The sequence below is a fragment of the Scleropages formosus genome, chromosome 5 (genome assembly GCF_900964775.1).
Source record: "Scleropages formosus chromosome 5, fSclFor1.1, whole genome shotgun sequence".
NCBI classification, from domain to species: domain Eukaryota; kingdom Metazoa; phylum Chordata; class Actinopteri; order Osteoglossiformes; family Osteoglossidae; genus Scleropages; species Scleropages formosus.
In genome coordinates, this window is record NC_041810.1 from 8,025,317 (window position 1) to 8,051,549 (window position 26,233).

The 26,233-nt window shown below is 41.1% G+C and overlaps 1 protein-coding gene and 2 long non-coding RNA genes across 3 annotated transcripts; 1 reads left to right on the forward strand and 2 right to left on the reverse strand.

The window, feature by feature from the left end:
* Positions 1–1,051: 1,051 nt before the first annotated feature.
* Positions 1,052–16,421, reverse strand: LOC114910547 (uncharacterized). The gene is made up of 3 exons (XR_003797696.1): positions 16,345–16,421; positions 7,694–7,779; positions 1,052–1,298 (listed from the first exon to the last, which is right to left on the reverse strand). It is a non-coding gene; the product is annotated as an uncharacterized LOC114910547 (long non-coding RNA).
* Positions 8,544–22,825, forward strand: LOC108926390 (myosin heavy chain, fast skeletal muscle-like). Its single transcript, XM_029252095.1, has 38 exons — positions 8,544–8,759; positions 9,576–9,719; positions 9,825–9,981; positions 10,083–10,110; positions 10,330–10,441; positions 12,668–12,760; positions 12,867–12,930; positions 13,024–13,122; positions 13,215–13,318; positions 13,404–13,542; positions 13,626–13,744; positions 13,884–14,033; positions 14,261–14,431; positions 14,529–14,835; positions 15,434–15,504; positions 15,611–15,698; positions 15,805–15,922; positions 16,113–16,236; positions 16,355–16,491; positions 16,836–17,091; positions 17,238–17,480; positions 17,564–17,740; positions 18,073–18,218; positions 18,317–18,407; positions 18,491–18,880; positions 18,967–19,093; positions 19,175–19,293; positions 19,484–19,680; positions 19,762–19,945; positions 20,077–20,242; positions 20,413–20,537; positions 20,709–21,017; positions 21,111–21,314; positions 21,394–21,519; positions 21,898–22,068; positions 22,224–22,328; positions 22,419–22,514; positions 22,667–22,825. The coding sequence occupies exons 1-38, from the start codon at positions 8,556–8,558 to the stop codon at positions 22,808–22,810; spliced, it is 5,805 nt and encodes a 1,934-aa protein (XP_029107928.1). The 5' UTR covers positions 8,544–8,555; the 3' UTR covers positions 22,811–22,825.
* Positions 16,423–26,233, reverse strand: LOC114910545 (uncharacterized). The gene is made up of 4 exons (XR_003797694.1): positions 26,003–26,233; positions 21,949–22,056; positions 21,436–21,487; positions 16,423–16,498 (listed from the first exon to the last, which is right to left on the reverse strand). It is a non-coding gene; the product is annotated as an uncharacterized LOC114910545 (long non-coding RNA).

The window sequence follows — 26,233 nt, forward strand, 5'->3', positions numbered from 1 at the left end:
CCACCTGGGTTTGCCAAGCAGAGGTCTGATATTCAAACAGAGCTTGAGCAGAGACTCCAGGGTTGCAGAAGATTACTAAACAGTGAATGAAAGGCGAAGGTTGAAACTGCATCTTCCTGCTGTCATTATGGGGAATATAAGACTGCCTGCAAAAAAAATTTATTTATTTAGCAGATATTAATTCATTTAGCAGGGGCTTTTCTTCAAATGCAGGTGTGACTGGATCAAGAGAATCAGGTCATTTTTCCCACCGCTCCTGTTTGTTTTCCTTCGTGTTCACGTGCGTTAATTCGTAACACTTATAAATTGTTTATTCCCTTTCCCTACCAGAGCAGAAGGCCTTACAGGCGTATCTGTCTGAAGCATTAGAATCAGAAATCACCTGGCTGTTCACCTCTCTCACCAGGTGTCAGCTGGATTTTTTTTTGTAGAGAAAAACGATGATGGCTTGCAGCCCTGCATTGATTATAAGAATCTGAATTCTATTACAGTGAAATATCCTCATGCCTTACCGTTGTTACCAGCTGCACTAGAACAGATTTGCAAAACCACCTGATTCACCAAGTTGGATCTCAGGAGTATTTACAACTATATCAGAAAAAGGGAGTGAAGAGATTCATGTGTCTGCATCTAGTGCTTTCCATCTATTGATGTAATGTACTTTCTTGTTTTGTTGTACAGCATGCTGGATAAAAGCATCTGCTAAATGAGTAAATGTAAATGCAAGTGTTTCTTGCTGAATGGTAAGGTTTTCCCAAAGTAACAAATTGTGAACTACTATATCTGCATTCTCTTATTTAACATGAGTAACAAAACCCAAAGAACTTCTTTGTCCAGCATATACGTTAAGTGAAAATTGATGAGCGAAAGTTCTTCCAGAATATCATCTCCTCTGTACCTCTCAGAAACCATGAGCTCAATGTCACCTGCAATGTTTACTATGAATTCACCTGTCTCTTTCTTTAAGTTCCAAAATCATTTGAGCAAAACCAGCTTAATAAAAAAATAGCTGGAAAGTTCCAGAAGATGGAGATACAAGTGTTGGTAATGAATAAAAGCAAAAGAAATATGAATTTATTGATTGGGCATTTTTTAATACAAATTAATTACAGTATCTGACCCTTCCAATAGTCTTTGCACAAATTCACAAGGGTGTGTCATTACAAACTGGTTTTCTTCCTTTGGTCTCTGCCAAAGTGCGTCACACAGCACACAAAGTGTAATGCTGTCACAACATCTTCCACGAGAGGGAGCTGCACTCAGCTGTTGCACCGGAGACTTCCGAAGAGACCTGGGATCTGAAGTTCACAGTAGAAAGGAGACATGATGTTGGGCAAGGGAAGGAAAGCAGAAAAGAATGGCAAAGAGATTCAATTTTTCATGAACAAGAACAGAATTCAATGCGGGCATTGCCGGGAGTATTGCATTTTAAATTTCTAAATGACAAATGATGGTCATTTCCACGAATAAATGTCTTTTTTCAAAGGAAGTTTTTGTGCTGCTTTAGCATCAGCAGAAAAAAAATGATAAGCATAGTCTGTAAAGTACATTTTCAGTGAAAATAGAGGAAAAATAGTAAACCATTATGCACTGCCTTGAACAAGATACATTATAGTTTTGTCATTATTATTTGCTCTTATTCATTTAGCGAATGGTTTTCTGCAAATTGACTTACAATGTTCATCTCCCTATAGTTATTTACTTGTTTACAGCTGGGTGATTTTTTACTGGAGCAATTTGGGGTATGTACCGTGCTCAAGGGTACTATAACCAGAGATGAGATCCACACCTGCAACCTTTGTGGCCAAAGGCAGCAGCTCTAAACCACTAAGCCCACCAGCTGTCCCTGCTTTAGTCTTGTAATGTTTTTTAACTGATTTCCATTGTTTGTGATACTTGCCTACAAAATAGATCCAGATGGGTGGAGTTTTAAATAATCAGGTTGTCTGGAAGTTGTTTAGTCTTCGCTTTCCCAGAATTTTGAGTTTTTTCATTTGCCTTTTGAGTTTTATTTTTTATTGTAGAGTTTCTCTTTTCTTATTCTTTATATCATTTTTTGCTTTAGGGTTTTGTTGACATTGATAAATATAGTGTTATGTACACAGGAAAACAAATAACACTACTTGTGGCATTGCATCCCATGTGAACAAGAGTACAGGTAAAAGCCTGTCTGAGGACATGTCTTATGAATTGCAATGAAATGTAGCTCTTTCTGTCTGTTCTGCATGGAATCCCTCGGTTACACCCACTTTTTATCTTAATACCCACCGTACTTTTAGGGTTGTCATATTCCTTGTAATTAATAAAATAGTCATTGTGTTATGTTCCAGTGGAAGTGGTGGAGATGCAGGTGTATGCAGGTGCAGTGAGAGGGTCTTCAGAGGTTACTGTTGACTAAGGCAGGAGGGGAATGATTTGCTAGTGGGGAAAAAAATCATAGCTTCAGTTTCTAAAACTGAACTACAGCTCAGGGACTTGAGTTAAGGGATGTGAGATTTTTTTGTGCTTCTGAGTTGTGGTTCGCAGGCATAAAATTTGGTGTCTGTTGTTGTGTCAAACTGCTTCCAAATTGTTCTCTTTGTATTTTGCATTGAGGCTCCAGCTTGGAGTTACTCTAGCAGTGAGGCTCCAGCCCTTGAGTAAGATGAAACCTAATGCCCCGCAAGGCTCACACGCTCCTTTACCCATGAACTAAAGAAAGCAACAGCAAGATTCCGCATCAGTGTGGAGGATTAATGAAATCTGCTTATTTAACAGTCCTCCCGGATGTTTGCGGTGATGGACATGTATGCTGCACAAAGGTTAGACAGATGCAGAAACAAACAAGATGTACAGATAGGAAGACAGACAGACAGACAGACAGGTAGCAAATTAAACTGTTACTTCTTTGAATTACAGCTTTTTCATAACCAAAATATTATGCCAAAATGTCATCTACTGTATCTTTTCTAGGGGGGCACGGTGGCGCAGCGGTGCAGCGAGTTTGACTGGGTCCTTCTCTCTGGTAGGTCTGGGGTTTGAGTCCCGCATGGGGTGCCTTGCAACAGTCTGGCCTCCCGTCCTGGGTATGTCCCCTCCCCCTTCAGCCTTGCGCCCTGTGTTGCTGGGTTAGGCTCCAGTTCGTCGCGACCCTGCTTGGGACAAGTGGTTTCAGACTGTGTGTGTGTGTGTGTGTGCGTGTGTTTTCTGTTAGTGTAAATTGTACACAGTGCATGCACACACACACACACACGCATACACACGCATACATACATACCGTCTCGTTCATGCTCACTGTCACATACCCAGGCACACAAAAGCACATAAATACACACGAAAGGGCAAAATATCCTTACTCCTTACTCATACATTCACTTACCTTTGGTACTGTGAAAACAGAGTATTTAATAAAGTGTTTCACTAATGCGGTTGTTCCTAAGAAGAACATACAGATCAGGGTAAGATAACTGTCCTAACGGTAACCTTACTGCTTACAAAAGCCAGTTTTACATTTTTGCCCTTGATATCCTTACGTAGCATAATGTAGTTAGACCGAGACAAGATTTCAATAAATATGCAAAACATGCAAACCTCAGTTTAAACTCCAAACTCACGCATAACATACAAACCTTGGTTTAAATCCCCCCCCCCCCCCTCCCTCCCTTCCTTTTCAACCCATCTCAAAGCGAACGCATCCTTCTGAGTGAGATGTTCCAACAAGTGGGCTGTTACTGCTGCTGGGAGCTGCTCGGTGGAGCGACGTGTCAGGCACTGAACGGTGTTTCTCACCTCCTTCACTCCTTACACACTTGGAATGCTTGGAGAGCAGAACTGGAGAAGCACATGCATTTATATTTAGACCTAATAAAGCATACCCACAGGGATAGGTGTCACATACCGAGTGTCACATATTGAGTGTCATATCTTCAGCTGAACATGTGTAAGCAGCGCAGAAGGCCATTGCTGCTCCGTGCCTTTTGGCTGCAAGCGTATCGTCTTACTAATGGAAAAATAGCAGGAGATGAAATGGATCCCATGAGGCTGCGAACAAAATAGCCTGAGAAAGACGGGGTTAGAGTAGTACATGGTGTGTGTGTGTGTGTGTGTGTGTGTGTGTGTGTGTGTGTGTGTGTGTATTATGGTACAGTACTGTATCCACCTGTGAATATTGTAAACTGCCTTTTCTAACTCTGCATCTGTTCTCCCGCCCTCCATGTTGGGGTCTCTTGACGTCCGCCAGGAAAACCCAGGGTCATCATTTAGGAATTTTTAATGGACACATTTTTGCTTTGGTTTCCTCTTATGGCTGAACCTAAATAATGAAACACTTGGAATTGTGTTTTCACAGGGATTTTGTGCAAGGGGCATGTGTCACAGGAGTATTAACAGCACTGCTATCATTAGGACATCTATGTTCAGAACAGCTGAGAAAACTTATCAGTTATGGAGTGTCACTTCGTTCCTATTAAAATGTTCCATTGCAGCAAGCAAGTCTCCTTCCTGTGTAACGCTGGAACAAATCCCCCAGATCTTGTCTTTTCCGGGGCTGCAAGTATAGCTACAACCTCTCCCTCCCACCTGGACCCACCTCTCTTACAGAATTGATTTTAAACTATAAAGAAGTGTAATACTTTGATATCAGTAATCCCCATATGACTTTCTAGTTTGACTCGACAGTTCTCCAGTTATCACCAAATACCCGAGATTAACCGATTTCACAGTGACTTGTGAAACTGTGATCTCTTTGGTGCTGTTTGTAGACGGCCATTACTTGGGGCCTCGTGCCGCTCTGCAGAGAGAATAGGTACATGACACTGTCGGTACAGTGTTAATTCATCTTAATAATTCTGGTGACTTCTTCATGGTCACAGGAAATATCTTTTGTTCTATTATCAGTTTTATGAGTTATGGCAAGACCTGCCATTCCAAACGGGTACCAGCTAAGTGGTTTAACCTGTCAGCAGGGAAATCAATCAATGAAAACTATTATATCAAGTATTCTAAAGACAGTGCCTGCTGAACCGCGGAGTCCCTCCAGAGTGTTCTGAATGTGTCCTTAGTTTTCAAGGGCTATGTCCATTGTCGCTGTGATTGAGCCCATCCATGTGGTTGCTGAACATCCTCTTCTGTCTCTGACACCTTTTCTCATCTTTCAACCTCATGAAGGTAACCCCTGTCTCATCATTTGCATTTCCATTGACAGTTGTGGTTTTGTTTGATCCAACATTCATCAGTTTGTTTTCCTGATGCCCTTAGAAATATCCTCCAGAACTATAGCTGAAAGAAGTCCGGGATCTTCCTGTCCTACTCCTTAAATGTCTAACACCCACGTGGATATAGTGTCATTGAAAATACCATTGTACGTAATGTCTGTTCTTGTGGACACATCAGCACTTTTGAGGACCTGTTCCAATTGCACCTCTGCCAAGTGCTGGTCTTAGGCGTATCTCTTGACTGCTACAACTTTGCTATTGGCCATTTATTCCAAGAGGGAACAATTGCTAATGACTTCTGCCTTCAACACCAACATTAAAAATTGCTGCTGTGCCAGTCGACACAACTCTAGTTTCTTCACACTTAATCTTGGTTTCACTCTTTGTTTTACCCTTTTAAAATGAGATTGTAAGGTCTGCTTCAAGCTCTGCAAATACCGAGGTGGTGTCGATATAACAAAGACTGGCAAATGGCAACAGCCTCACTGACCCCTCACATGACTCACAGCAAGAGCCAAAACTGTTGACTGCAACAGCAACTCATTGTTCACCTGAGTGTCTGCAACAGCAACTGATCACTCACATAACTGGTTTGTGGTTGATTGCAAGAGCTTGACCAATCATTCATGCTGTTCATTAACGTCTGTATTTCTACCAGCTGTGCCATCAAAAACACATCTGATCTTTTGGTATTATACCTTGGAAAGAGTCATGTTTCCAAGATACAACAATAATAATAATAATAATAATAATAATAATAATAAATTTACACAAATTTTTCATCCCAACAGGTCATGGTGGTATCCAGAGCTAGTTCCAGGAACCACAAGGAGGATACACTCTTCCACTGCAGGTTGCTGGAAAATCATGTCCTTGCAACGTGGGAGGCAGTTGATGGAAAACCACATAAATATGGGAAGAACATGCAAACTCCACAAAAGGCATGTGGACCTGGAACCCACAACCTTGAAGCTTTGGTCCCTACTGAGCAAATACATTAACAATAATAAGAGCCAATCTATTTACAGGTTGAAAAAATGACTTTACACAAATAGTTTGTTTTCACCTTCCACATATTATTACACTTAATTGTTAGTTAATAGTTAAATCAATAATTAATTTTAATAAATAGTTCATGAAAACAAAACACACACACACACACACACACACACACACACACACACACACACACACACACACACATTTCAGAACCGCTCGTCCCATACGGGGTCACGGGGAACCGGAGCCTACCCGATAACACAGGGCGTAAGGCCAGAGGGGGTGGGGGAGGGGACACACCCAGGACGGGACGCCAGTCCGTCGCAAGGCACCCCAAGCGGGACTCAAACCCCAGACCCACCCGAGAGCAGGACTCTGGTCCAACCCACTGCACCACCGCACGCCCCGAAAACAAAACATCACAGGGCTATTTTTTTGAATTAGAAAATTAAACAGATGAGCAATATTAGATTTAAAGTAACACCTCCAGTATTCAGTCTTATTGAAGTTTCTTATTTGAAATTTTAATGGGTTGCTGTTTCTGTAAAAAGAGGAGATTAAGTATACAGTGTGGAAAAAAGTTAATATAAGCATCACTACAGCTTGTTTTCCATGGCTTTTTTGAACTTGATCAGATTTTCATTTTAACTGCATTTGTGAAACCCTGATGTTGGTGTGACTGCCAGTCGTGTCATCTTTCTTGGACATTTGTGGTGTGGTGACTGTTATTCAATAAATGCAAGACTAGCAGGAGTCATGCAACAGTATACCAGTAACATCTGTGTGCCACTCCATAGATAAAATAAGATTCGAAGGGACAGCCACATAAATTTAGGTTACAGGACAGATTAGCTTTAATTAGTGGTAATTAACAGGCAGAATATTCATGTTTTCCAGTCAAGTACAAAGTTAAGTGTGACATATTTGTCGACTCCTCAAAAATAATCCTGAAAACACAAAATTATAACACTTGTTTTTTAGTATTTTTCCTAAACTCCTCAGCCATTCCATAACATTTGTAAACTTTCTTTTAATAAGTGCGTTACAACAGTAACCCGAATGGAGACAATACAAGTAATGACAATTGAAGAGAAGATTTTAAATGAGCTAGTTTTGAAAGGTAAATATGGTGTAAAAGGGAAATTGCACTGTGACTGAGGCTGAGTATATGAAATACGCAGGAAATATAAGCCCTGGGAGATGTCTGTGGCAGATAGCAGTATGACGCAAATATACATTTTCTCCTAGAAATTTCTCAGAAATTAAAGACTGGATTGTTTCATTTCAAACAAATTCTCTATTATTACAATAGTTACATTTATTAAACTGTATTCAACCTGCAAAAAATATTGGTTCTTAAAATTAATATAAGAATGCCCCAGACTTATGACCAAAATAAAATCACAGTGACTGGTACAAGCAATACAGTGAAACCTTACAAGGTAGAGGACTTAAATGCTTGACCAAATAGAGCAAGTCCTTTTTGCTGAGCAACCACAAACCTCTCTATAAATGCAGCAGCTCCAGCCTCCTGCAAGAACTGAGAGTGATCCAGCACAGGTGAGTTAGCCTTACTGTTATGTTGCACCTAAATAAAAGAAACAAAATAGAAGATTCATTAACCACATTATCTCTTTTCTTCCAGCATCAGAACTCAAAATCTTTCTCTGCTGGCATCCAAGGAGGTAAATAATTGCTGATTGTATAACACAAACAAAATGTATTTATGTACAAAGGCCCCAGTAAAAATACTCAGAAGGTTTTTGTTGCCACTTCAGTATTAGAAAGTAGAGTTTTTTTCATACTGTATGTTATCTGCAGATCATGTTATAACTGTAATGTACATGGTGTGTTTTATGCGTGTATGAATGTGATATTCAGAGTAATACACCATAGTTAGGGCTACACATAACACTGAATTATTTTTCAAGTCCAAATTCTTCTCAAAGAAATAGATTTTTATAATTATAAACCCCTTGACCTTTATTAAACCCCGACCAAATCATGGCCATTTTTTAAAAGCAGTAAGGTATTTGAGGGTGTACCTTACAGTGGCAAAATGCTTTAAAGCCTTTAGCCTTGAAGATATTTACAACATAACATAGCTTTTAATACCTTCTCAGGATTCTTCCTTTAAGATACAAAACACAGTCCGTTTCGAGACATCAGCTTTTGTGTCTTCACTGCATGTAATGCAGCATTGGGAACCTGACATTATTATAGTATTTTGTATTTTCTCAACCCTAATCAAGGCAATGCTGTTCATTTGATAATTACATTTTGTTACTGAGAAGAAGTTTGTACCTGATGTAATTTCACACTGCAATAACATACGGTACTTTCCTGCCCCAGTGAAACGCCACCATGAGCACGGACGCAGAGATGGAGTGTTATGGCCCGGCGGCCGTTTTCCTCCGGAAGCCAGAGAAAGAGAGGATTGAGGCCCAGAACAAGCCCTTTGATGCCAAAACAGCCTATTTTGTGGCTGAGCCCAAGGAGATGTACGTCAAATGTACACTTGTGAGCAAAGAGGGTGACAAAGCAACAGTTAAGACTGACGACGCGCAAGTAAGTAAAACCGTAAAGCACTCAACTCAGAAGGTTTTTATGTACTAAGACAAAGTGATTTACAGACACTCCTCTACTTACGGAAATTTGACTTCTGTAAATCCGGATTTACGAGAAAAATTCCCGGCATATAGATTATTTACGGATAGCGCTTTTATTTTATGCAAAACATCCAATATACGTTAAGGGCAAGTCAGTGTAGCCAGACAAGGCAAGAAGCCATCCCGCAAGTGTACAGCAATCGATTTGGAGATGAAACTGAAAATAATAAGGAAAGTATGAAGGTGGACAAAGATTATCGTCTATAGCATGGGAACCAGGTTTAGCCGTATCGGCTATAAAGACAATAGTGAAGGATGCTGCACATATAAAGGAGCACGTGATGATACTGAATGGTGGGGGAGGAGCGGGAATCTGACATACATCACTTTTGACTTCTGTAAGAGGTTGAAGAACGGTCTATTTGTGTAAGTTGAGGGGTGTCTGTATTTTAAAATCTAATTTTTCTTTTTGTTTTTCCATGATCTATCTGGATCTGCATCGAAAATAAAAATAATGTTTTGTAATTTCTATACATATCTGTTCCCATCCTGTGTGTGTCCCCTCCCCCTCCGGCCTTATGCCCTGTGTGCCGGGTTAGGCTCCGGTTCCCCGTGCCCCGTGTGGGGCGAGCGGTTCGGACGGATACACATCTGTATACCTTATTATTTTAGAAATAGAAGTCTGAGTGATGCTGGATTAATTATTACCTGGACCTTCTAAAAACTCTAACAATGAAAATGATTCATGATAATTCCCCATGTTGACTTTTCACAGACTCTAACTGTTAAGGAGGATGACATCCACCCCAGGAATCCTCCAAAATTCGACAAAATTGAGGACATGGCCATGATGACCCACCTCAATGAGCCTTCTGTGCTGTACAATCTCAAAGAGCGTTATGCAGCATGGATGATCTATGTGAGTTTTAATACACTCTCTATAACAAACAATGAATTCAAATACAAAATAAAAAACTAAATACACAGCATACAAAAAAGAGTATAAATGTCCATTTTTTTCCAGACCTACTCTGGGCTGTTCTGCGTCACTGTGAACCCCTACAAGTGGCTCCCAGTATACGATCCTATTGTTGTAGCTGGCTATAGAGGCAAGAAGAGAATTGAGGCCCCTCCACACATCTTCTCCATCTCTGATAATGCCTATCAGTTCATGCTCACAGGTAAGAAAAAAGTGAGAATAACACCTGTAAAATCTTTGACATTTTGAAATCCTGCCAAATTTTGTTTATGAATTCCCTAAACAGTATTATCCCTCTTTCAGATCGTGAAAACCAGTCAGTCCTGATTACGTAAGTATTTGCACCACTACTTGCTTTAACAACTGAGCAAAGTAACCTTTTTGTGATAAAAGAGGGCACATAAAGAGCATAAAAAATAAAATATTGAGTAAAATATCTTAGGGTCTGACTCTCCAGTTCACCTTGGTTTGAAGAAAGTCCATTTATGGAGTATCTACTCTGTTGTTTTGCATGCCCTAATTTCCATTTATTGTGTCTATTTATCCTCAGTGGAGAATCTGGTGCTGGAAAGACTGTCAACACCAAACGTGTCATCCAGTACTTTGCGACAGTCGCAGTTTCTGGACAAAAGAAAGCAGAGCCTGTGGCTGGCAAAATGCAGGTCAGAGACAGTTACAGTACATCTACATTTAAATTTATTCATTTAGCAGATGCTTTTCTCCAAAGCGACATACATCTCATAGAAAATACAACGTATGTATTATATTAGCAGGAAAAGAAACTTAGATGCAAACGCATGATACTTAGGTGCAGTTAGTTTCTTTCTACATATGAACCAATGTTCATCACGCGAGTAGCTACGTAAAACGTTATCAGAATATCCATGATACCTTATCACCTTCCGAGAATTTTTTTGGAAGATACTGTACATATAAACATTTGCATTACATGACAGGAGTAGCTGTGTAAAGGCTTATCCGGGTATGATCTTAAAGTTATAGTGCATGAACATTTCACCTTACATGAACTTAAGTGATTATGGTTGAAGAGGGTCTGCAAAGGGTGAATTTCAAGACCATTTTTAAATGTGGACAGAGAATCAGCAGTTCTGAGTGAGAAGGGGAGGTCATTCCACCACAATGGAGCCAGAACTGAGAACCTTTGTGCTTTACCTTTTCTGCATGGGACCACCAATTCAGATAGTTGATTACAAGTCAAGTTTTAGACAGAGTTTTAGACAGAAAAGAGAGGAGGGAGACTGGCATGAAGTTTTGGACTGAGTTAGAATCCAGAGAGTTTCTTTGCCAGAGGTGAAATGAGGGCAGTTTTGAAGGCAGATGGGAAGGAGCAAGAGGAGAATGAGGAGTTGATGATCTTGGAGACAAAGGCGGAGAGTTGCAGGGAAATGGTCTGTAGGGGTGTCGATGAGACTGGATCCAGCAAGCAGGTGGTGGCTGTATGTGATATCAGGAGGTCAGAGATTTCTGTTTCTGACAGTGGCTTGAATTCAGAGAGTATGACTTCATAGGGAAGTCCAGTGCAAACAGGGTAGGATGATGCTGAGAATTTGTCCCTGATTGCATTGATTTTGTCTCTGAAAAACAAAGCAAAGCAAAGGAGAAGGGGGAGGCAGAGGGCACAGTAGGAATGAGAAGGTGGCTAAGAGTCTGTGTGGTTTTTTTTTAGTTGCAGACTGTATTTTGTTGTGGAAGAAGGTTGTTTTAGCTGCGGAGACAGCAGATTGAAAAGTAGCTAAGAGTTGTTTGTAGACATCCAGGTTCATGTGAGTCTTGGATTTTCACCATCGTGTCTCTGCAGCCCAGAGTATGGTCCTGTTAGCACATAATGTATCAGTCAGCTATGGGGTGGCACTGGGGTGTGCTGGTCTGGAAGTTAGTGGACAGAGAGAGTTAAGAGAGGAAGATAGAGCAGAGAGGAAAATGTTAGTGGCACCATCTGTCGATAGAGCTGAGAACTGTGCAGCAGAAGGGAGAGCAGACAGTGTGGCAGAGGAAAGGCAGGAAAGCGAGAGAGATTTTAAGTTATGGCAGAAGATGACAATGGGTGTAGAAGAAGGAGCAGGATTAGTGGTGAGGCAGGGTTGGAAGAAGATATAGAAATGATCAGAGACATGCAGTGGAGTAGCAGAGAGCACAGGACAGCCACAGCTACAAGAGAAGACAAGGTTAAGGGAATTGCCAGCTTTGTGAGTGGCAGGGGACTAGGATGGTGAGATGTCAAAGGAGAATCAATGGAGCACTGTCCTGTGGACTCAAGAAGAGCTCAACAAGATTTTGAGGTCATCCAGGAAGCAGCCGAGAGGGCCAGGGGGTGATAAACCACAAAAAGAGTGATTGGGGCACTGATAGAGACGACATGCGATTCAAAGGAGGACAGGTCAAGCAGGTGGAGAGGGAGAACAGAATATTCCCACTAGGGAGAAATGAGGAGGCCTGTGCCTCCACCTCTACCTGAAGGACAAGGGGTGTGGGAAAAAGAGTAGTTAGTGGAGAGGGCTGCAGGTGTGACTGTGCTGTCTGAGGTGATCCAGGTTTCAGTTAGGGCCAGGAGGTAAAGTGAGAGATGGGAGGTATATGAAGTCAGCCTTCCCCACAACCGACTGGAAGTTCCAGAGTCTCATGGAGAAGTTGAAACAGGATGGATGGTTTGACGGACGAGGAAAAACCAGGATACTCTGGCAGCGGGAGCATATGAGTCTCTGATGATGGTGGTAGTGTCGCACAATGTGGTTGCCATAGACAACTTTGATGTTTGACATGTTTGACGCATGATCCCATGCGCAACACGATGGTGCTGGCAGAATTCATTATGACTATAAACAGTTGTCGCATGACAAAATTATGAATACTGCATTATCTTCTCTCAGGGTTCTCTGGAAGATCAAATCGTTGCGGCGAACCCACTGCTGGAGGCATATGGTAACGCCAAGACTGTGAGGAATGACAACTCCTCTCGCTTCGTAAGTTGAGAAACATTAAAACTACTTGCTGCGTCAATATACAGAGTACTTTACAATATAAAACAGTATTACTCTATAACACCCTCTACTTTCAATTAACATCTAGGGTAAATTCATCAGAATCCATTTCGGAACCACAGGAAAACTGGCTTCCGCTGATATTGAAACTTGTGAGTCTTTTTATCCCATATTTTCTTTGCCAGTCATTTATCCGGAGACACCAACAAAATAAATGTAAAACAAAAATTGATTCCTACCAACAGATCTGCTGGAAAAGTCAAGAGTAACTTTCCAGCTGTCAGCTGAGAGAAGCTACCACATCTTCTATCAGCTTATGACTGGCCACAAACCAGAGCTGCTCGGTAGGTACTCCATGTGAAATGGAAATCACTTCTTATGTGTCTCCAACGTAGACCCTTTAATGTTTCAACGTTCCTTTTGAAAATCTCTACAGAGGCACTTCTCATCACCACCAACCCCTACGACTACCACATGATCAGCCAAGGCGAGATCACTGTGAAAAGTATCAATGATGTGGAAGAGTTCATTGCCACAGATGTAAGTAGATCTACAACTGAAGGGCTTTCTATACTGTCTTTTATCAATGCACAGCTTGTAAAGTGATGTGTTTTGAATCACCTAGACTGCCATTGACATCTTGGGCTTTAATGCTGACGAGAAGATAGGCATTTACAAACTGACTGGTGCAGTGATGCATCATGGGAACATGAAGTTCAAGCAGAAGCAGCGAGAGGAGCAGGCTGAGCCTGATGGCACTGAGGGTAAATAACAAAATAACCCAGACCAAACAGAAATCCACCTAGAATTTAAGAGCAAAAGCAAACACATGTTCTTTGTAATTCAGTGGCAGATAAAATCGCCTACCTCCTGGGCCTGAACTCAGCTGACATGCTGAAAGCTCTCTGCTACCCCAGAGTGAAGGTCGGAAATGAGTTTGTCACCAAGGGGCAGACTGTACCTCAGGTAGAGAATATACTGTATATTCACCATGATCTATGTAGTTGTGCACACACTGATATGTTCAATATAATGTAAAACAAACAACAAATATTCAGACTTGAAAGACTATGGAAAAACCTTCTGTTCCATTTTGCACAATCAGGTCTGCAATGCAACTATGGCTCTCTGCAAATCTGTCTATGAGAAAATGTTCTTGTGGATGGTGGTGCGCATCAATGAGATGTTGGACACAAAGCAGCCGAGACAGTTCTTCATTGGCGTCCTGGACATTGCTGGATTTGAGATCTTTGACGTGAGTGCATTTTACTGTGGTCAAGAATTCCCCCCAGGTCAAATGTCAGTAGAGACCCTGAGAGAGTGACCTTAAGAAAGGTGCTTGATCTCAGTACCCCGCCGTACAAATGTGTAAAACTGTAATTCATAATATATAAAAGCACTCACTAAAAATATCATCACTGATTTTTTCTGTCACGGTAAAGTCTGCTGTAATCAGAAAGTCTTTTTCTTTGACATTATCAGTTCAACAGCTTGGAACAGCTGTGCATCAACTTCACCAACGAGAAACTGCAACAGTTCTTCAACCACCACATGTTTGTTCTGGAACAAGAGGAGTACAAGAAAGAGGGGATTGAGTGGGAGTTCATTGACTTTGGTATGGACTTGGCTGCCTGCATTGAGCTTATTGAGAAGGTACGTGACATGGCCTTCAACAGCTATGGAAGAAATCCCATGTTGTCACTCCTCGTAAAGCTTTAAGTAAACGTTTCTATGTTTCTCTGTTTGACAGCCAATGGGCATCTTCTCCATCCTTGAAGAGGAGTGCATGTTCCCTAAGGCTTCAGACACAACCTTCAAGAACAAGCTGTACGACCAACATCTTGGCAAAGCTAATTGCTTCCAGAAACCCAAACCTGTCAAAGGCAAACCAGAGGCCCACTTCTCCCTGGTGCACTATGCCGGCACAGTGGACTACAACATCGTCGGCTGGCTGGACAAGAACAAGGACCCCCTGAACGAATCCGTAGTGCAGCTCTACCAGAAGTCCTCAGTCAAACTGCTGGCCTTCCTGTATGCATCTCATGCTTCAGCAGAAGGTACGAATTTGCAGATTTACCATAGCTTTTGGCTAATTTTACAGGTCAGAGAAAAATGCCTAATATTATGTTTTAGTACTTTTATTTCACACACACACACACACACACACACACACACACATTTTCAGAACCGCTTGTCCCTTACGGGGTCACGGGGAACCGGAGCCTACCCGGCAACACAGGGCGTAAGGCCGGAGGGGGAAGGGGACACACCCAGGACGGGACGCCAGTCCGCCGCAAGGCACCCCAAGCGGGACTTGAACCCCAGACCCACCGGAGAGCAGGACTGCGGTCCAACCCACTGCGCCACCGCACCCCTCTACTTTTATTTCAATTTACCTGAATTATTTTGCATGGGGAGAGTTTTTCAAGGTGTAGTTTGACATCATTTGCTGAAAACTCCACAGTGTTCGTAATTATAAATCTCCTATTCTTAAAAATTTCATCTCTCGTTTTTTGTTTGGCAGTATAAATCTACTATTTATAGAATGTAATGTAACTGTACATTGTCTGTACATATTGTGCATACATTGTCTTTATAAAACATGTAAAAACTATTTTAATTCTAATAAAATGGTTTTTTCCTTTACTGGTGCAGAGGCAGGTGGTGGCAAGAAGGGTGGCAAGAAGAAGGGTGGTTCCTTCCAGACTGTCTCTGCTCTCTTCAGGGTAAACTTACTTAATCATTGTCATCTTTCACATATGTCACATATTCATCACTTCACTGTAGTTGTATATATTGACAGTAATTGCTTCAGTATAACACATCCTACAGGAGAACTTGGGCAAGTTAATGACTAACTTGAGAAGCACCCACCCTCACTTTGTACGCTGTTTGATTCCTAATGAATCAAAGACACCAGGTACGTGCAGCACTAACTACAATAACTATTTAAATGTCTGTTCAACTAAATATAACTCGATTGATTTTAATTAATTTACATGTAGATCATTAACAATGTTTTATAGGTCTCATGGAGAACTTCCTGGTCATCCACCAGCTCAGGTGTAATGGTGTGCTGGAGGGTATCAGAATATGCAGAAAGGGATTCCCCAGCAGAATCCTCTACGGTGACTTCAAGCAAAGGTAATATTTACATGGCAGTAAAATAACTCTGTTATGCAACATGTATCGGCAAATTTCTGCTGAATAGAGAGCAACTCAATGTATTTATAAAATAAGCTGTTCTAGGTTAAGCAACATTCCTCTCAAACTCTTGAAGCTAAAATTTACACTATCACAGTTACAATGCTATCATCAATAAATTTTCATACAGATACAAAGTACTGAATGCCAGTGTCATCCCTGAGGGACAGTTCATTGACAACAAGAAGGCTTCAGAGAAACTCTTGGGGTCAATTGATGTGGACCACACTCAGTACAAGTTTGGACACACCAAGGTGAGCCAGTGATGAGACTTCCTTACCCAAGTATACACTGACTGTCTGACTCGTGTCTTACATACAGTATTTAGTGTAATGATTGACTTTGAGTGACATGTACCTTACCTGCTGGTAGGTGTTCTTCAAAGCTGGTCTGCTGGGTACACTGGAGGAAATGCGTGATGAAAAATTAGCCTCTTTGGTCACCATGACTCAGGCCTTGTGCCGAGGTTACGTCATGAGGAGGGAGTTTGTGAAGATGATGGAGAGGAGGTATGACCTGTACACAATCAGATGAAATTAATGTACTTCATCATACAAAAATTAAATGAAATTAGTCAAATTCCGGGGGCGCGGTGGCGCAGTGGGTTGGACCAGGTCCTGCTCTCTGGTGGGTCTGGGGTTCGAGTCCCGCTTGGGGTGCCTTGCGGCGGGCTGGCGTCCCGTCCTGGGTGTGTCCCCTCCCCCTCCGGCCTTGCGCCCTGTGTTGCTGGGTTAGGCTTTGGTTCCCTGTGACACCGTATAGGACAAGCGGTTCAGAAAATGTGTGTGTGTGTGTGTAGTTAAATTCCAAACGGTAATATCATTAATCTCTTCTTTATTTCATTTTTAAACAGAGAGTCCATTTATTCTATCCAGTACAACATCCGCTCATTCATGAATGTGAAACACTGGCCATGGATGAAGCTGTACTTCAAGATCAAGCCTCTTCTGAAGAGTGCAGAAGCTGAGAAGGAAATGGCCAACATGAAGGAGGAGTTTGAAAAGACCAAGGAGGAACTAGCTAAAGCTCTGGCTAAGAAGAAGGAGCTTGAGGAGAAAATGGTTTCTCTGCTGCAAGAGAAGAATGACCTGCAGCTTCAAGTACAAGCGGTAGGAAAGCATTCGGATGCAGTCAGCAGTGTTGCCCACAGAATCTGTGTTGATTTTTTCATCAGGTTAATCATGCAAATAGACTTAAAAGCACTTATTGCTGCACATTCAGAATAAAAAGTCTTTCAACTTAATTTTCTATTCAGGAAGTAGAAAACCTCTCAGATGCGGAGGAAAGATGTGAAGGCCTGATCAAAAGTAAGATCCAGCTTGAGGCAAAACTCAAAGAGACCACTGAAAGGCTGGAGGACGAGGAGGAAATCAATGCTGAGCTGACAGCCAAGAAGAGGAAACTAGAGGATGAATGTTCTGAGCTGAAGAAGGACATTGATGACTTAGAGTTGACTTTGGCCAAAGTGGAGAAGGAAAAACACGCTACAGAAAACAAGGTTAACATTTAAGTAATAATTCATTTATACATGTTTTGCCAATTCAGACTTTTTCTAACAAAATATGAAATATTTAATTTAAGGTTAAAAACCTGACTGAGGAGATGGCTGCTCAGGATGAGAGTATTGGGAAGTTAACCAAGGAGAAGAAAGCCCTGCAAGAGGCACACCAGCAAACTCTGGATGATCTTCAGGCAGAAGAAGACAAAGTCAATACTCTGACCAAAGCCAAGACCAAACTGGAGCAACAAGTGGATGATGTAAGTACCAAATATACACACACACACACACACACACATTTTCTGAACCGCTTGTCCCATACGGGGTCACGGGGAACCGGAGCCTAACCCGGCAACACAGGGCATAGGGCCGGAGGGGGAGGGGACACACCCAGGACGGGACACCAGTCCGCCGCAAGGCACACCAAGCGGGACTCGAACCCCAGACCCACCGGAGAGCAGGACCAGGTCCAACCCACTGCGCCACTGCGCCACCGCGCCCCCCTCTCAAATATATACAAAAAAACTTTTATTAATTATACATATACAGCGAGAAGGAACAGAAGCATTCGGTTCCTGTTTTTTTACAACAGTTGGAGGGTTCTCTGGAACAAGAGAAGAAGCTACGCATGGACCTTGAGAGAGCCAAGAGGAAGCTTGAGGGAGACCTGAAACTGGCCCAGGAATCCATAATGGATCTAGAGAATGACAAACAGCAGTCAGAGGAGAAGATCAAGAAGTAAGGAAATTTTGAACATCTTCAGACACTCAAGATATCCAAACATTCCTTAAGAAATAATAATAAACTGAGTAAAACTATTTGACTGAATTCTACAGGAAGGACTTTGAGACAAGCCAGCTTCTCAGCAAAATTGAGGACGAACAATCACTTGGTGCTCAACTGCAGAAGAAGATTAAAGAACTGCAGGTATATTCCTGGTATTCTTGAATACAATGTTTGACAGTAAAAAAAAAGTTGTACGTTAACTTGTCAATATCATGTACTTTCAGGCTCGCATTGAAGAGCTGGAGGAGGAAATTGAAGCTGAACGTGCTGCTAGGGCCAAGGTGGAGAAACAGAGGGCTGATCTCTCCAGGGAGCTTGAAGAGATCAGTGAGAGACTTGAAGAGGCTGGTGGGGCAACTGCTGCTCAGATTGAGATGAACAAGAAACGAGAAGCTGAGTTCCAGAAGCTTCGCCGTGATCTTGAGGAGGCCACCCTACAGCACGAGGCCACTGCTGCCGCTCTTCGCAAGAAGCAGGCCGATAGCGTGGCAGAGCTGGGAGAACAAATCGACAACCTTCAGCGTGTCAAGCAGAAGCTGGAGAAGGAGAAGAGTGAATACAAAATGGAAATCGACGATCTATCCAGCAACATGGAGGCTGTTGCCAAATCAAAAGTATGTCAAACAGCCACAGCATCAACGTAATAAAATTATTATGACGTGGAAAATTTGTACATTGGGAATTTTGTCTATTGTAACAGGCTAACCTGGAGAAAATGTGCCGCACCCTGGAAGATCAGCTGAGTGAACTCAAGACCAAAAATGATGAAAATATTCGCCAGCTGAATGACCTGAGCGCACAAAAAGCCAGACTTCAGACTGAGAATGGTAACTTCACCTAAAAATCCAAATTAAACAAGAAGTACAGATTAAATTTAAGAAAATAATACTAGTCTTTAATCTCATTAGGTGAATTTAGTCGCCAGCTGGAAGAGAAAGAAGCTCTAATTTCCCAGCTGACGAGAGGCAAACAGGCCTACACTCAGCAGATCGAGGAGCTCAAGAGGCATGTTGAGGAGGAAGTAAAGGTAGGATCATGCAGAATTGTTTCTCATGGGCTTCCATTTGATTGTCTTGTGAAAAAATTTGGACGTACTCTAATTAACTGTGTATGTCTTTCATTGTAAAAATGTAAGATACTGTCATCAAAACTAAGTGAAATCAAAAAGTGTCCTAATTCCAAGATCAAGAAATTCAAACTGTCTCAATGGCTTTTAGGCCAAGAATGCCCTGGCCCACGCTCTGCAGTCAGCCCGCCATGACTGTGACCTGCTCCGTGAGCAGTATGAGGAAGAGCAGGAGGCCAAGGCTGAACTGCAACGTGGAATGTCCAAGGCCAACAGCGAAGTGGCTCAGTGGAGAACCAAATATGAAACCGATGCCATCCAGCGCACCGAGGAGCTTGAGGAGGCCAAGTAAATGCACTAGTTTTATAGCTACACTTTACAATCGGTGAGAGTGACACAAATAACATGAACACATCACTTTCTCTCAAGGAAAAAGCTTGCCCAGCGTCTGCAAGATGCAGAGGAATCTATTGAAGCTGTGAACTCCAAGTGTGCCTCTCTGGAGAAGACCAAGCAGAGGCTGCAGGGTGAAGTGGAGGATCTCATGATTGACGTGGAAAGAGCAAATGCCTTGGCTGCTAACCTGGACAAGAAGCAGAGAAACTTTGACAAGGTAAATTAAATCCTATTCTAGGACTACTTTGTCATTTTTGAATTCCGACAGTAGCCCCATTTGTCTTTGCTTTTACAGTTATTTCAAGCACTCTATATTTCTCATTCCTTCTACTGCTAATGTTTCTATAGGTTCTGGCTGAATGGAAACAGAAGTATGAGGAAGGCCAGGCAGAGCTGGAAGGAGCTCAGAAAGAGGCTCGTTCTCTCAGCACTGAGCTCTTCAAGATGAAGAACTCCTACGAAGAAGCCTTGGACCATCTGGAGACCATGAAGAGAGAGAACAAAAACTTGCAGCGTACTTACATTTTATTACTACATATTAATGAAGAGTGTCAATTTATTGTATGTGCGACTGACTGATGTTTAAAATCAATACAGTTCTTTTACTGAACAATTGGAATTAATCCATTTATTGCCCCAAATTGACCTCTTGAGCAAGTTTCAATATTCTTGTTTTCCCTGCAGAGGAGATCTCAGACCTGACTGAACAGATTGGTGAAACTGGAAAGACCATTCATGAGCTGGAGAAGGCTAAAAAGACAGTGGAGACTGAGAAGACTGAAATACAAACTGCCCTTGAAGAAGCTGAGGTAAGCATACAAATATAAGAAATTTAATACTGGGGTATTTTATCTTACAAAGACTCAAAGTATGTTTTCTTGTATTTCTTTTCCATGAAATCAATAATTTTTCCTTTTTGAGTTCTCTTTTTTTTTTCTTATCTTGTTTTTGGTAATTATTTTTTAAATTTATTTATTCAGGGTACACTGGAGCATGAGGAAGCCAAGATCCTTAGAATCCAGTTGGAGCTCAACCAGGTCAAGGGAGAAATTGACAGGAAGCTCGCTGAGAAAGATGAGGAGATAGAGCAGATCAAGAGGAACAGTCAGAGAGTCATTGACTCCATGCAGAGCAGTCTCGACGCTGAAGTCAGAAGCAGGAACGATGCTCTGAGAGTCAAGAAGAAGATGGAGGGAGATCTCAATGAGATGGAGATCCAGCTCAGTCATGCCAACCGCCAGGCCGCTGAGGCCCAGAAACAGCTGAGGAACGTCCAGGGACAGCTCAAGGTATGTCTGTAATTGTACCTCTGTGAGGTCCAATGAAAACACAGTATGTTTTATAAGAAGTCATTCCTTAAAAATGTCTTTTCATTCCCCAAGGATGCCCAGCTGCACCTTGATGAAGCCATCAGAGGACAGGAGGACATGAAGGAGCAGGTTGCTATGGTGGAACGACGGAACACCCTGATGCAGGCCGAGATTGAGGAGCTGAGGGCTGCTCTGGAGCAGACGGAGAGAGGCCGCAAAGTGGCCGAGCAGGAGCTGGTTGATGCCAGTGAGCGTGTTGGTCTGCTGCACTCCCAGGTAAGGGTGACTTTCAAGTTGACATTGTGATGTTCAGCAAAATATCTTTACAACGCTCAACATATATTTATTACCTCAGAACACAAGCCTCATCAACACCAAGAAGAAGCTGGAATCTGACCTTGTCCAAGTCCAAGGAGAGGTGGAAGACACCATCCAAGAAGCAAGGAATGCTGAGGAAAAGGCCAAAAAAGCTATCACTGATGTGAGTATTCCTTCTTTTCATTTCACCTCTTCATAACACTAAAATCACAACCAACCAATGTAAACAACCACTTGTCCCGATGACTGGGAGCCTATCCCAGAAACACAGGCCGCAAGGCTGAAGGGGGAGGGGAAACACCCTGGACGTGATGCCAGCCTGTTGCAAGGCACCCCAAGCAGGGCTTGAACCCCAGACCTGCCACACAGTGGGCACCGGCCAAACCCGTTGTGCCACCACACCCCCCCACGCTAAAATACTTGAGCATAAAAGCATATTGAAGTGAAGAGTATTATTCTCATGACATATAATCAAGTGCGAGAATCAAAAATTTAATATACAATCAAGCTAAAACTACTGTGACTGTAATTAAAATTTCAGGCAGCAATGATGGCAGAGGAGCTGAAGAAGGAACAGGACACCAGCGCTCACCTGGAGAGGATGAAGAAGAACCTGGAGGTCACAGTCAAGGACCTTCAGCATCGTCTGGATGAGGCTGAGAGTTTGGCCATGAAGGGCGGAAAGAAACAGCTCCAGAAACTGGAAGGAAGGGTAAGATAGTTTGATGGTAAATAATAGATACTAACAATATGCTCTTTGACGGAATGTTTGAACTGTAAGGAAAGGAAGATAAGTTCTCAGTACTTTTCTGGTTTACTAATATAATGTGACGAAAAATATGAAATATTTTCCTTTTCATTTACAAGGTGAGAGAGCTGGAAAGTGAGGTTGAAGGTGAACAGAGACGTGGAGCCGATGCCATCAAAGGAGTCCGTAAATACGAAAGGAGGGTCAAGGAGCTCACCTACCAGGTAAGATTTTACCGCTGCTTATTAAAACACGGTACGGTGAAGAACGGCTAAGCACCGTAACCTCAATTCAACCATCTTTACTGCCTGCAGACTGAGGAGGACAAGAAGAACATAACCAGACTGCAGGATCTTGTTGACAAGCTGCAGCTGAAAGTAAAGGCCTACAAGAGGCAGGCCGAGGAAGCTGTAAGTCTGATTTCCTGTGTAAGATGTTGTGTTTCTGACAAACAATGTATAACTGAGGTCTTAGACATTGAAATAAACCGAAAGTAAACTTGTTTCATTTGAGGAATCACAGTTGAACGTGTCCACTGACGAGCTGTTTGACTCCTTCACAGGAGGAGCAGGCCAACACCCACCTGTCCAGGTACAGGAAAGTACAGCACGAGCTGGAGGAAGCTCAGGAACGTGCCGACATCGCCGAGTCTCAGGTCAACAAGCTGAGAGCCAAGAGCCGTGATGCTGGCAAGGTAATTTCATAATTCATCTTGTAATAATTTTGTACAACTACTGTACGTTTTGCTAAACATTTAATTCTACTTCTACTTTGTTTTAAAAATGATTTCTAGTTATTGTTTTTTTGCTCAGTTTACTTTGTTATATTTCAGTCGTGTTAGTGTTTACAAAGGACCAGTTCTTCAGTACAGTAATAGTGTTGAAAATAAGTACTGTAAACTTTGAAAAGGAATAATCAGTCCTAAAGCTCTGTTTCTTTTTTAAGACCAAGGATGAAGCAGAATGAGAGGACAACCTAATGAGATGGACTAGCAAGTAATCATACAATATGAATTTCTTGTGAAAGACATCACCCACAAAATCAATTAGTCAATAAAAAAGTGCAATATTTCCTTTGTCTTTTGTCATCTATTACTAATGTCTCCAAAATTAGCATTTTTCTATATATTTCTGATTATTTTTTTTATTGCTTCAAGCCAAAAATGTACTCGTTACTAGTAATTATCAGATCCACACAGAAAATGTGCGACAGTATTTGAAAATTCCATGTATGAACATTTAGTTAGTGTTAGTGTTAATGAAGGATTCAGCTTTTATTGTCAGTGTTTACATGAGCTATATGTTATACATGTCACCAAATTAAGAAATTCCCTAACTATAGATGTTGTTTGGTCAATGACTGTTGAACATTATCATAATGTATACAACTATCTGGTGGACTGTATAAAAATTTGATTAGATTTAAAGATGAAACTAGTTTTGGAAAAAAATTAAAATCTCAAAGTATGTAGTTTAGCTTTGTAATAAGGTTAAATTAGCTTGTAATTTTGGACTATTGTAGTTTCTTAAAACCAATACCCTTGGCATTTCATCAATACATCAGTTTACACATAACTATTAATTATGATATGAAATATTATAATAACTATTATAATAGTACCGAGACCATGCATGACGGGCAAGGACAGCCAAAAACACTTCTTCCTAAACTGTACAAAAAAATCTTCCATAGCCCTACAATAAGAAACATTATATTAATGTACTCCAAGCCTTAATGAGACATTTCCACTGAACCACTTGCCACACTGTAACTCATGCCATTTCCATAAATCAAACGTCAGGAGTATAATATTACCATTTTTACTTCATCCCAATACTTATGTTTTTCACTGTATAGTTTTAGCTGAACTTTTCCATAAATTAAATCTGACATGCAAAAAAAACTATATATTGTCAGTTAGACTTGTCAAATAAATACAAAACAAAAGACCAGTCTCCTAGGTATTATTATTGACCACAATTTAGCTGACCCTTTTGTCCAAGGACACCTGCAATTTTTGGCTTATGTTGTAAGCAATACACAAAAATTACAATTTATACAGCATTGTAATTTTAATGGAGAACTTGAGAAGTACCTTGTTCAAGTATATTGCAGCAGCAGCATGGATTCAATGATGGGTTGTATTACTGCAAGTTGACAGCTCTAACAACTGCATCACCTGCTGTTCCAAATGTCATATCATACATACAAATATTTTCCATTTACCACTGCCTTTGTCAAAATCCATTCATAACTATTTACCAATTTAAACAGTAGCGTATTGATACTAGAGAATAGTCCCACAGTAACCAGCAGCCATCAGGCCCTACAAAGAGTTGTCGTGCTGAGAGGGTAGAGACTCTTAATGACCGAGTGACATGGAGCTTCCACCATATCCCACCACTCCCTGTACCACATTGACTTCACCCGTCATCTCACATCAATCTACTTGTCCTGATTTGAGCGTTTACCTATTCATTCTCTTGGTCACATTGTCTAAACTTGGTTTACTCTGCAATTCTATCTCTTTGAAAGTTATCTAGCTCGACAACAGTTCACGGTGGACATCAAAATTAGACATCGGCAAGCACTGGCTTCAATAGCCTACTTGACTGCAGCTACCTAAGCAGTGTCTATGTAACTAAGTGATGCTACAGTACTAATACTGACACTGACATTCTGGCTAGCAGGCACAGAGAGCTTGAAACCAAGTTAGTGAATAATACCATAATAATACACACCAATAATACCAACCATATTAATTAATCAAGGACTTATCCTGCAATAGACTAACCATCCTAGCCTTGTACCCAGTGATTCGAGGACAAGCTCCAGACTGCCATGACCATGACCAGAACAAGCAGTTAACTAAAGTGAGTGAGAAAATTCATGACATATTTTCTATCCTGTAAAGCTCTTTCGAAAAATTAAATGACAGTTACTGGTTATGAGTGTTAATGCAAAAGATCAGTTTTAGTCTATGAACATAAAATAATAAATTTGGAAGGACTCACCCATAGACTTACTTGAAAATAGCTGATCCAATGAACCTGAACACAATTCAGTTCTCACTACAAAACAACATATTTTTAATATTAAAAATATTTAAAAGTATTTTATATTACTTCACCTCCTTTGAAGTAAATGAACTAGGCTGTCAGAAACTGAACTCTAGCTCTCATTAGTGAACATTAAACTTACTGATAGCAAACCTGGGCAATGAAATCCACAAAAGAAGTCAGTTGACTGTTGACACACATTTTTAGTAGTTATTGGCTGTAACTGACAGCTGACAATACATGTAATTATGTAATAAGCTACACATATAGTACGTAAATGTAAAAATGACCGATTAAAAATCCTGAATACAGAAATAATGAAGTACTAAATCTTAAATAAAGTGGAGGATAACAAGAAAAGAAAAAATAATCACGAGCATCTCAAACAAGTAAAATTAGCGTCCAAGCATAGCCAAACGCACTTCATAAAGCCACATAAATTTTATCCAGATTTAATTTGCCATATGTTTTGAAACTCACTTAAGCATCTAAACTTAAGTAACTCATTGAGGTATCCTCAATAAAAAGACTACTTTTGAAAACACAATGAAGGAATATATTTTTAAAGGCACCAGAAGTATGCATCTGAACAGAAAGTTTTTACTTGACCCATAATAGACTGACTCTGAATCAAGTGAAATTACACTGGGGAATAATGTTCATTTGAAAATACTGTATACATAAAAACAATGAAAGCTATTACAACAGTCAGTCAAAAAAATTTTGTTTGCCAAGAAGAACATTCAAGTACTCATTTAGCAAAAAAAAAAAAAAAAAAGAAGATCGAAATGAATAAAATATGAAATGAATGAAATGAATAAAGTAAAAGAGCTACTTACTCTTTGGAGTATGTCATTCCTCTATGCCGATGGTCATTTTGGTACTACAGTACATGGGAAGTGTTCAGAAGTATAAACCTGAAGCATACTGTGCCAGAAGAGGCTGCCTTATGCCAAATTTTCAAAAAGGCTCCCCCACTACTCAGTGAATGTTGCAGAGTAAGAGACGAATTCATATTTAGTCCTTATAAGAACATACTAGTACCAGTTTGAACTATGACATCCGTCCGA

Bases quoted from the DNA above. Each gene is read 5' to 3' on its own strand.
- LOC108926390 (XM_029252095.1), top strand. From the start codon at position 8,556: ATGAGCACGGACGCAGAGATGGAGTGTTATGGCCCGGCGGCCGTTTTC. The intron at 17,741-18,072 runs GTAAGTACCAAA...TTTTTACAACAG, and splicing joins TGGAGCAACAAGTGGATGAT to TTGGAGGGTTCTCTGGAACA. The intron at 18,219-18,316 runs GTAAGGAAATTT...TGAATTCTACAG, and splicing joins TCAGAGGAGAAGATCAAGAA to GAAGGACTTTGAGACAAGCC.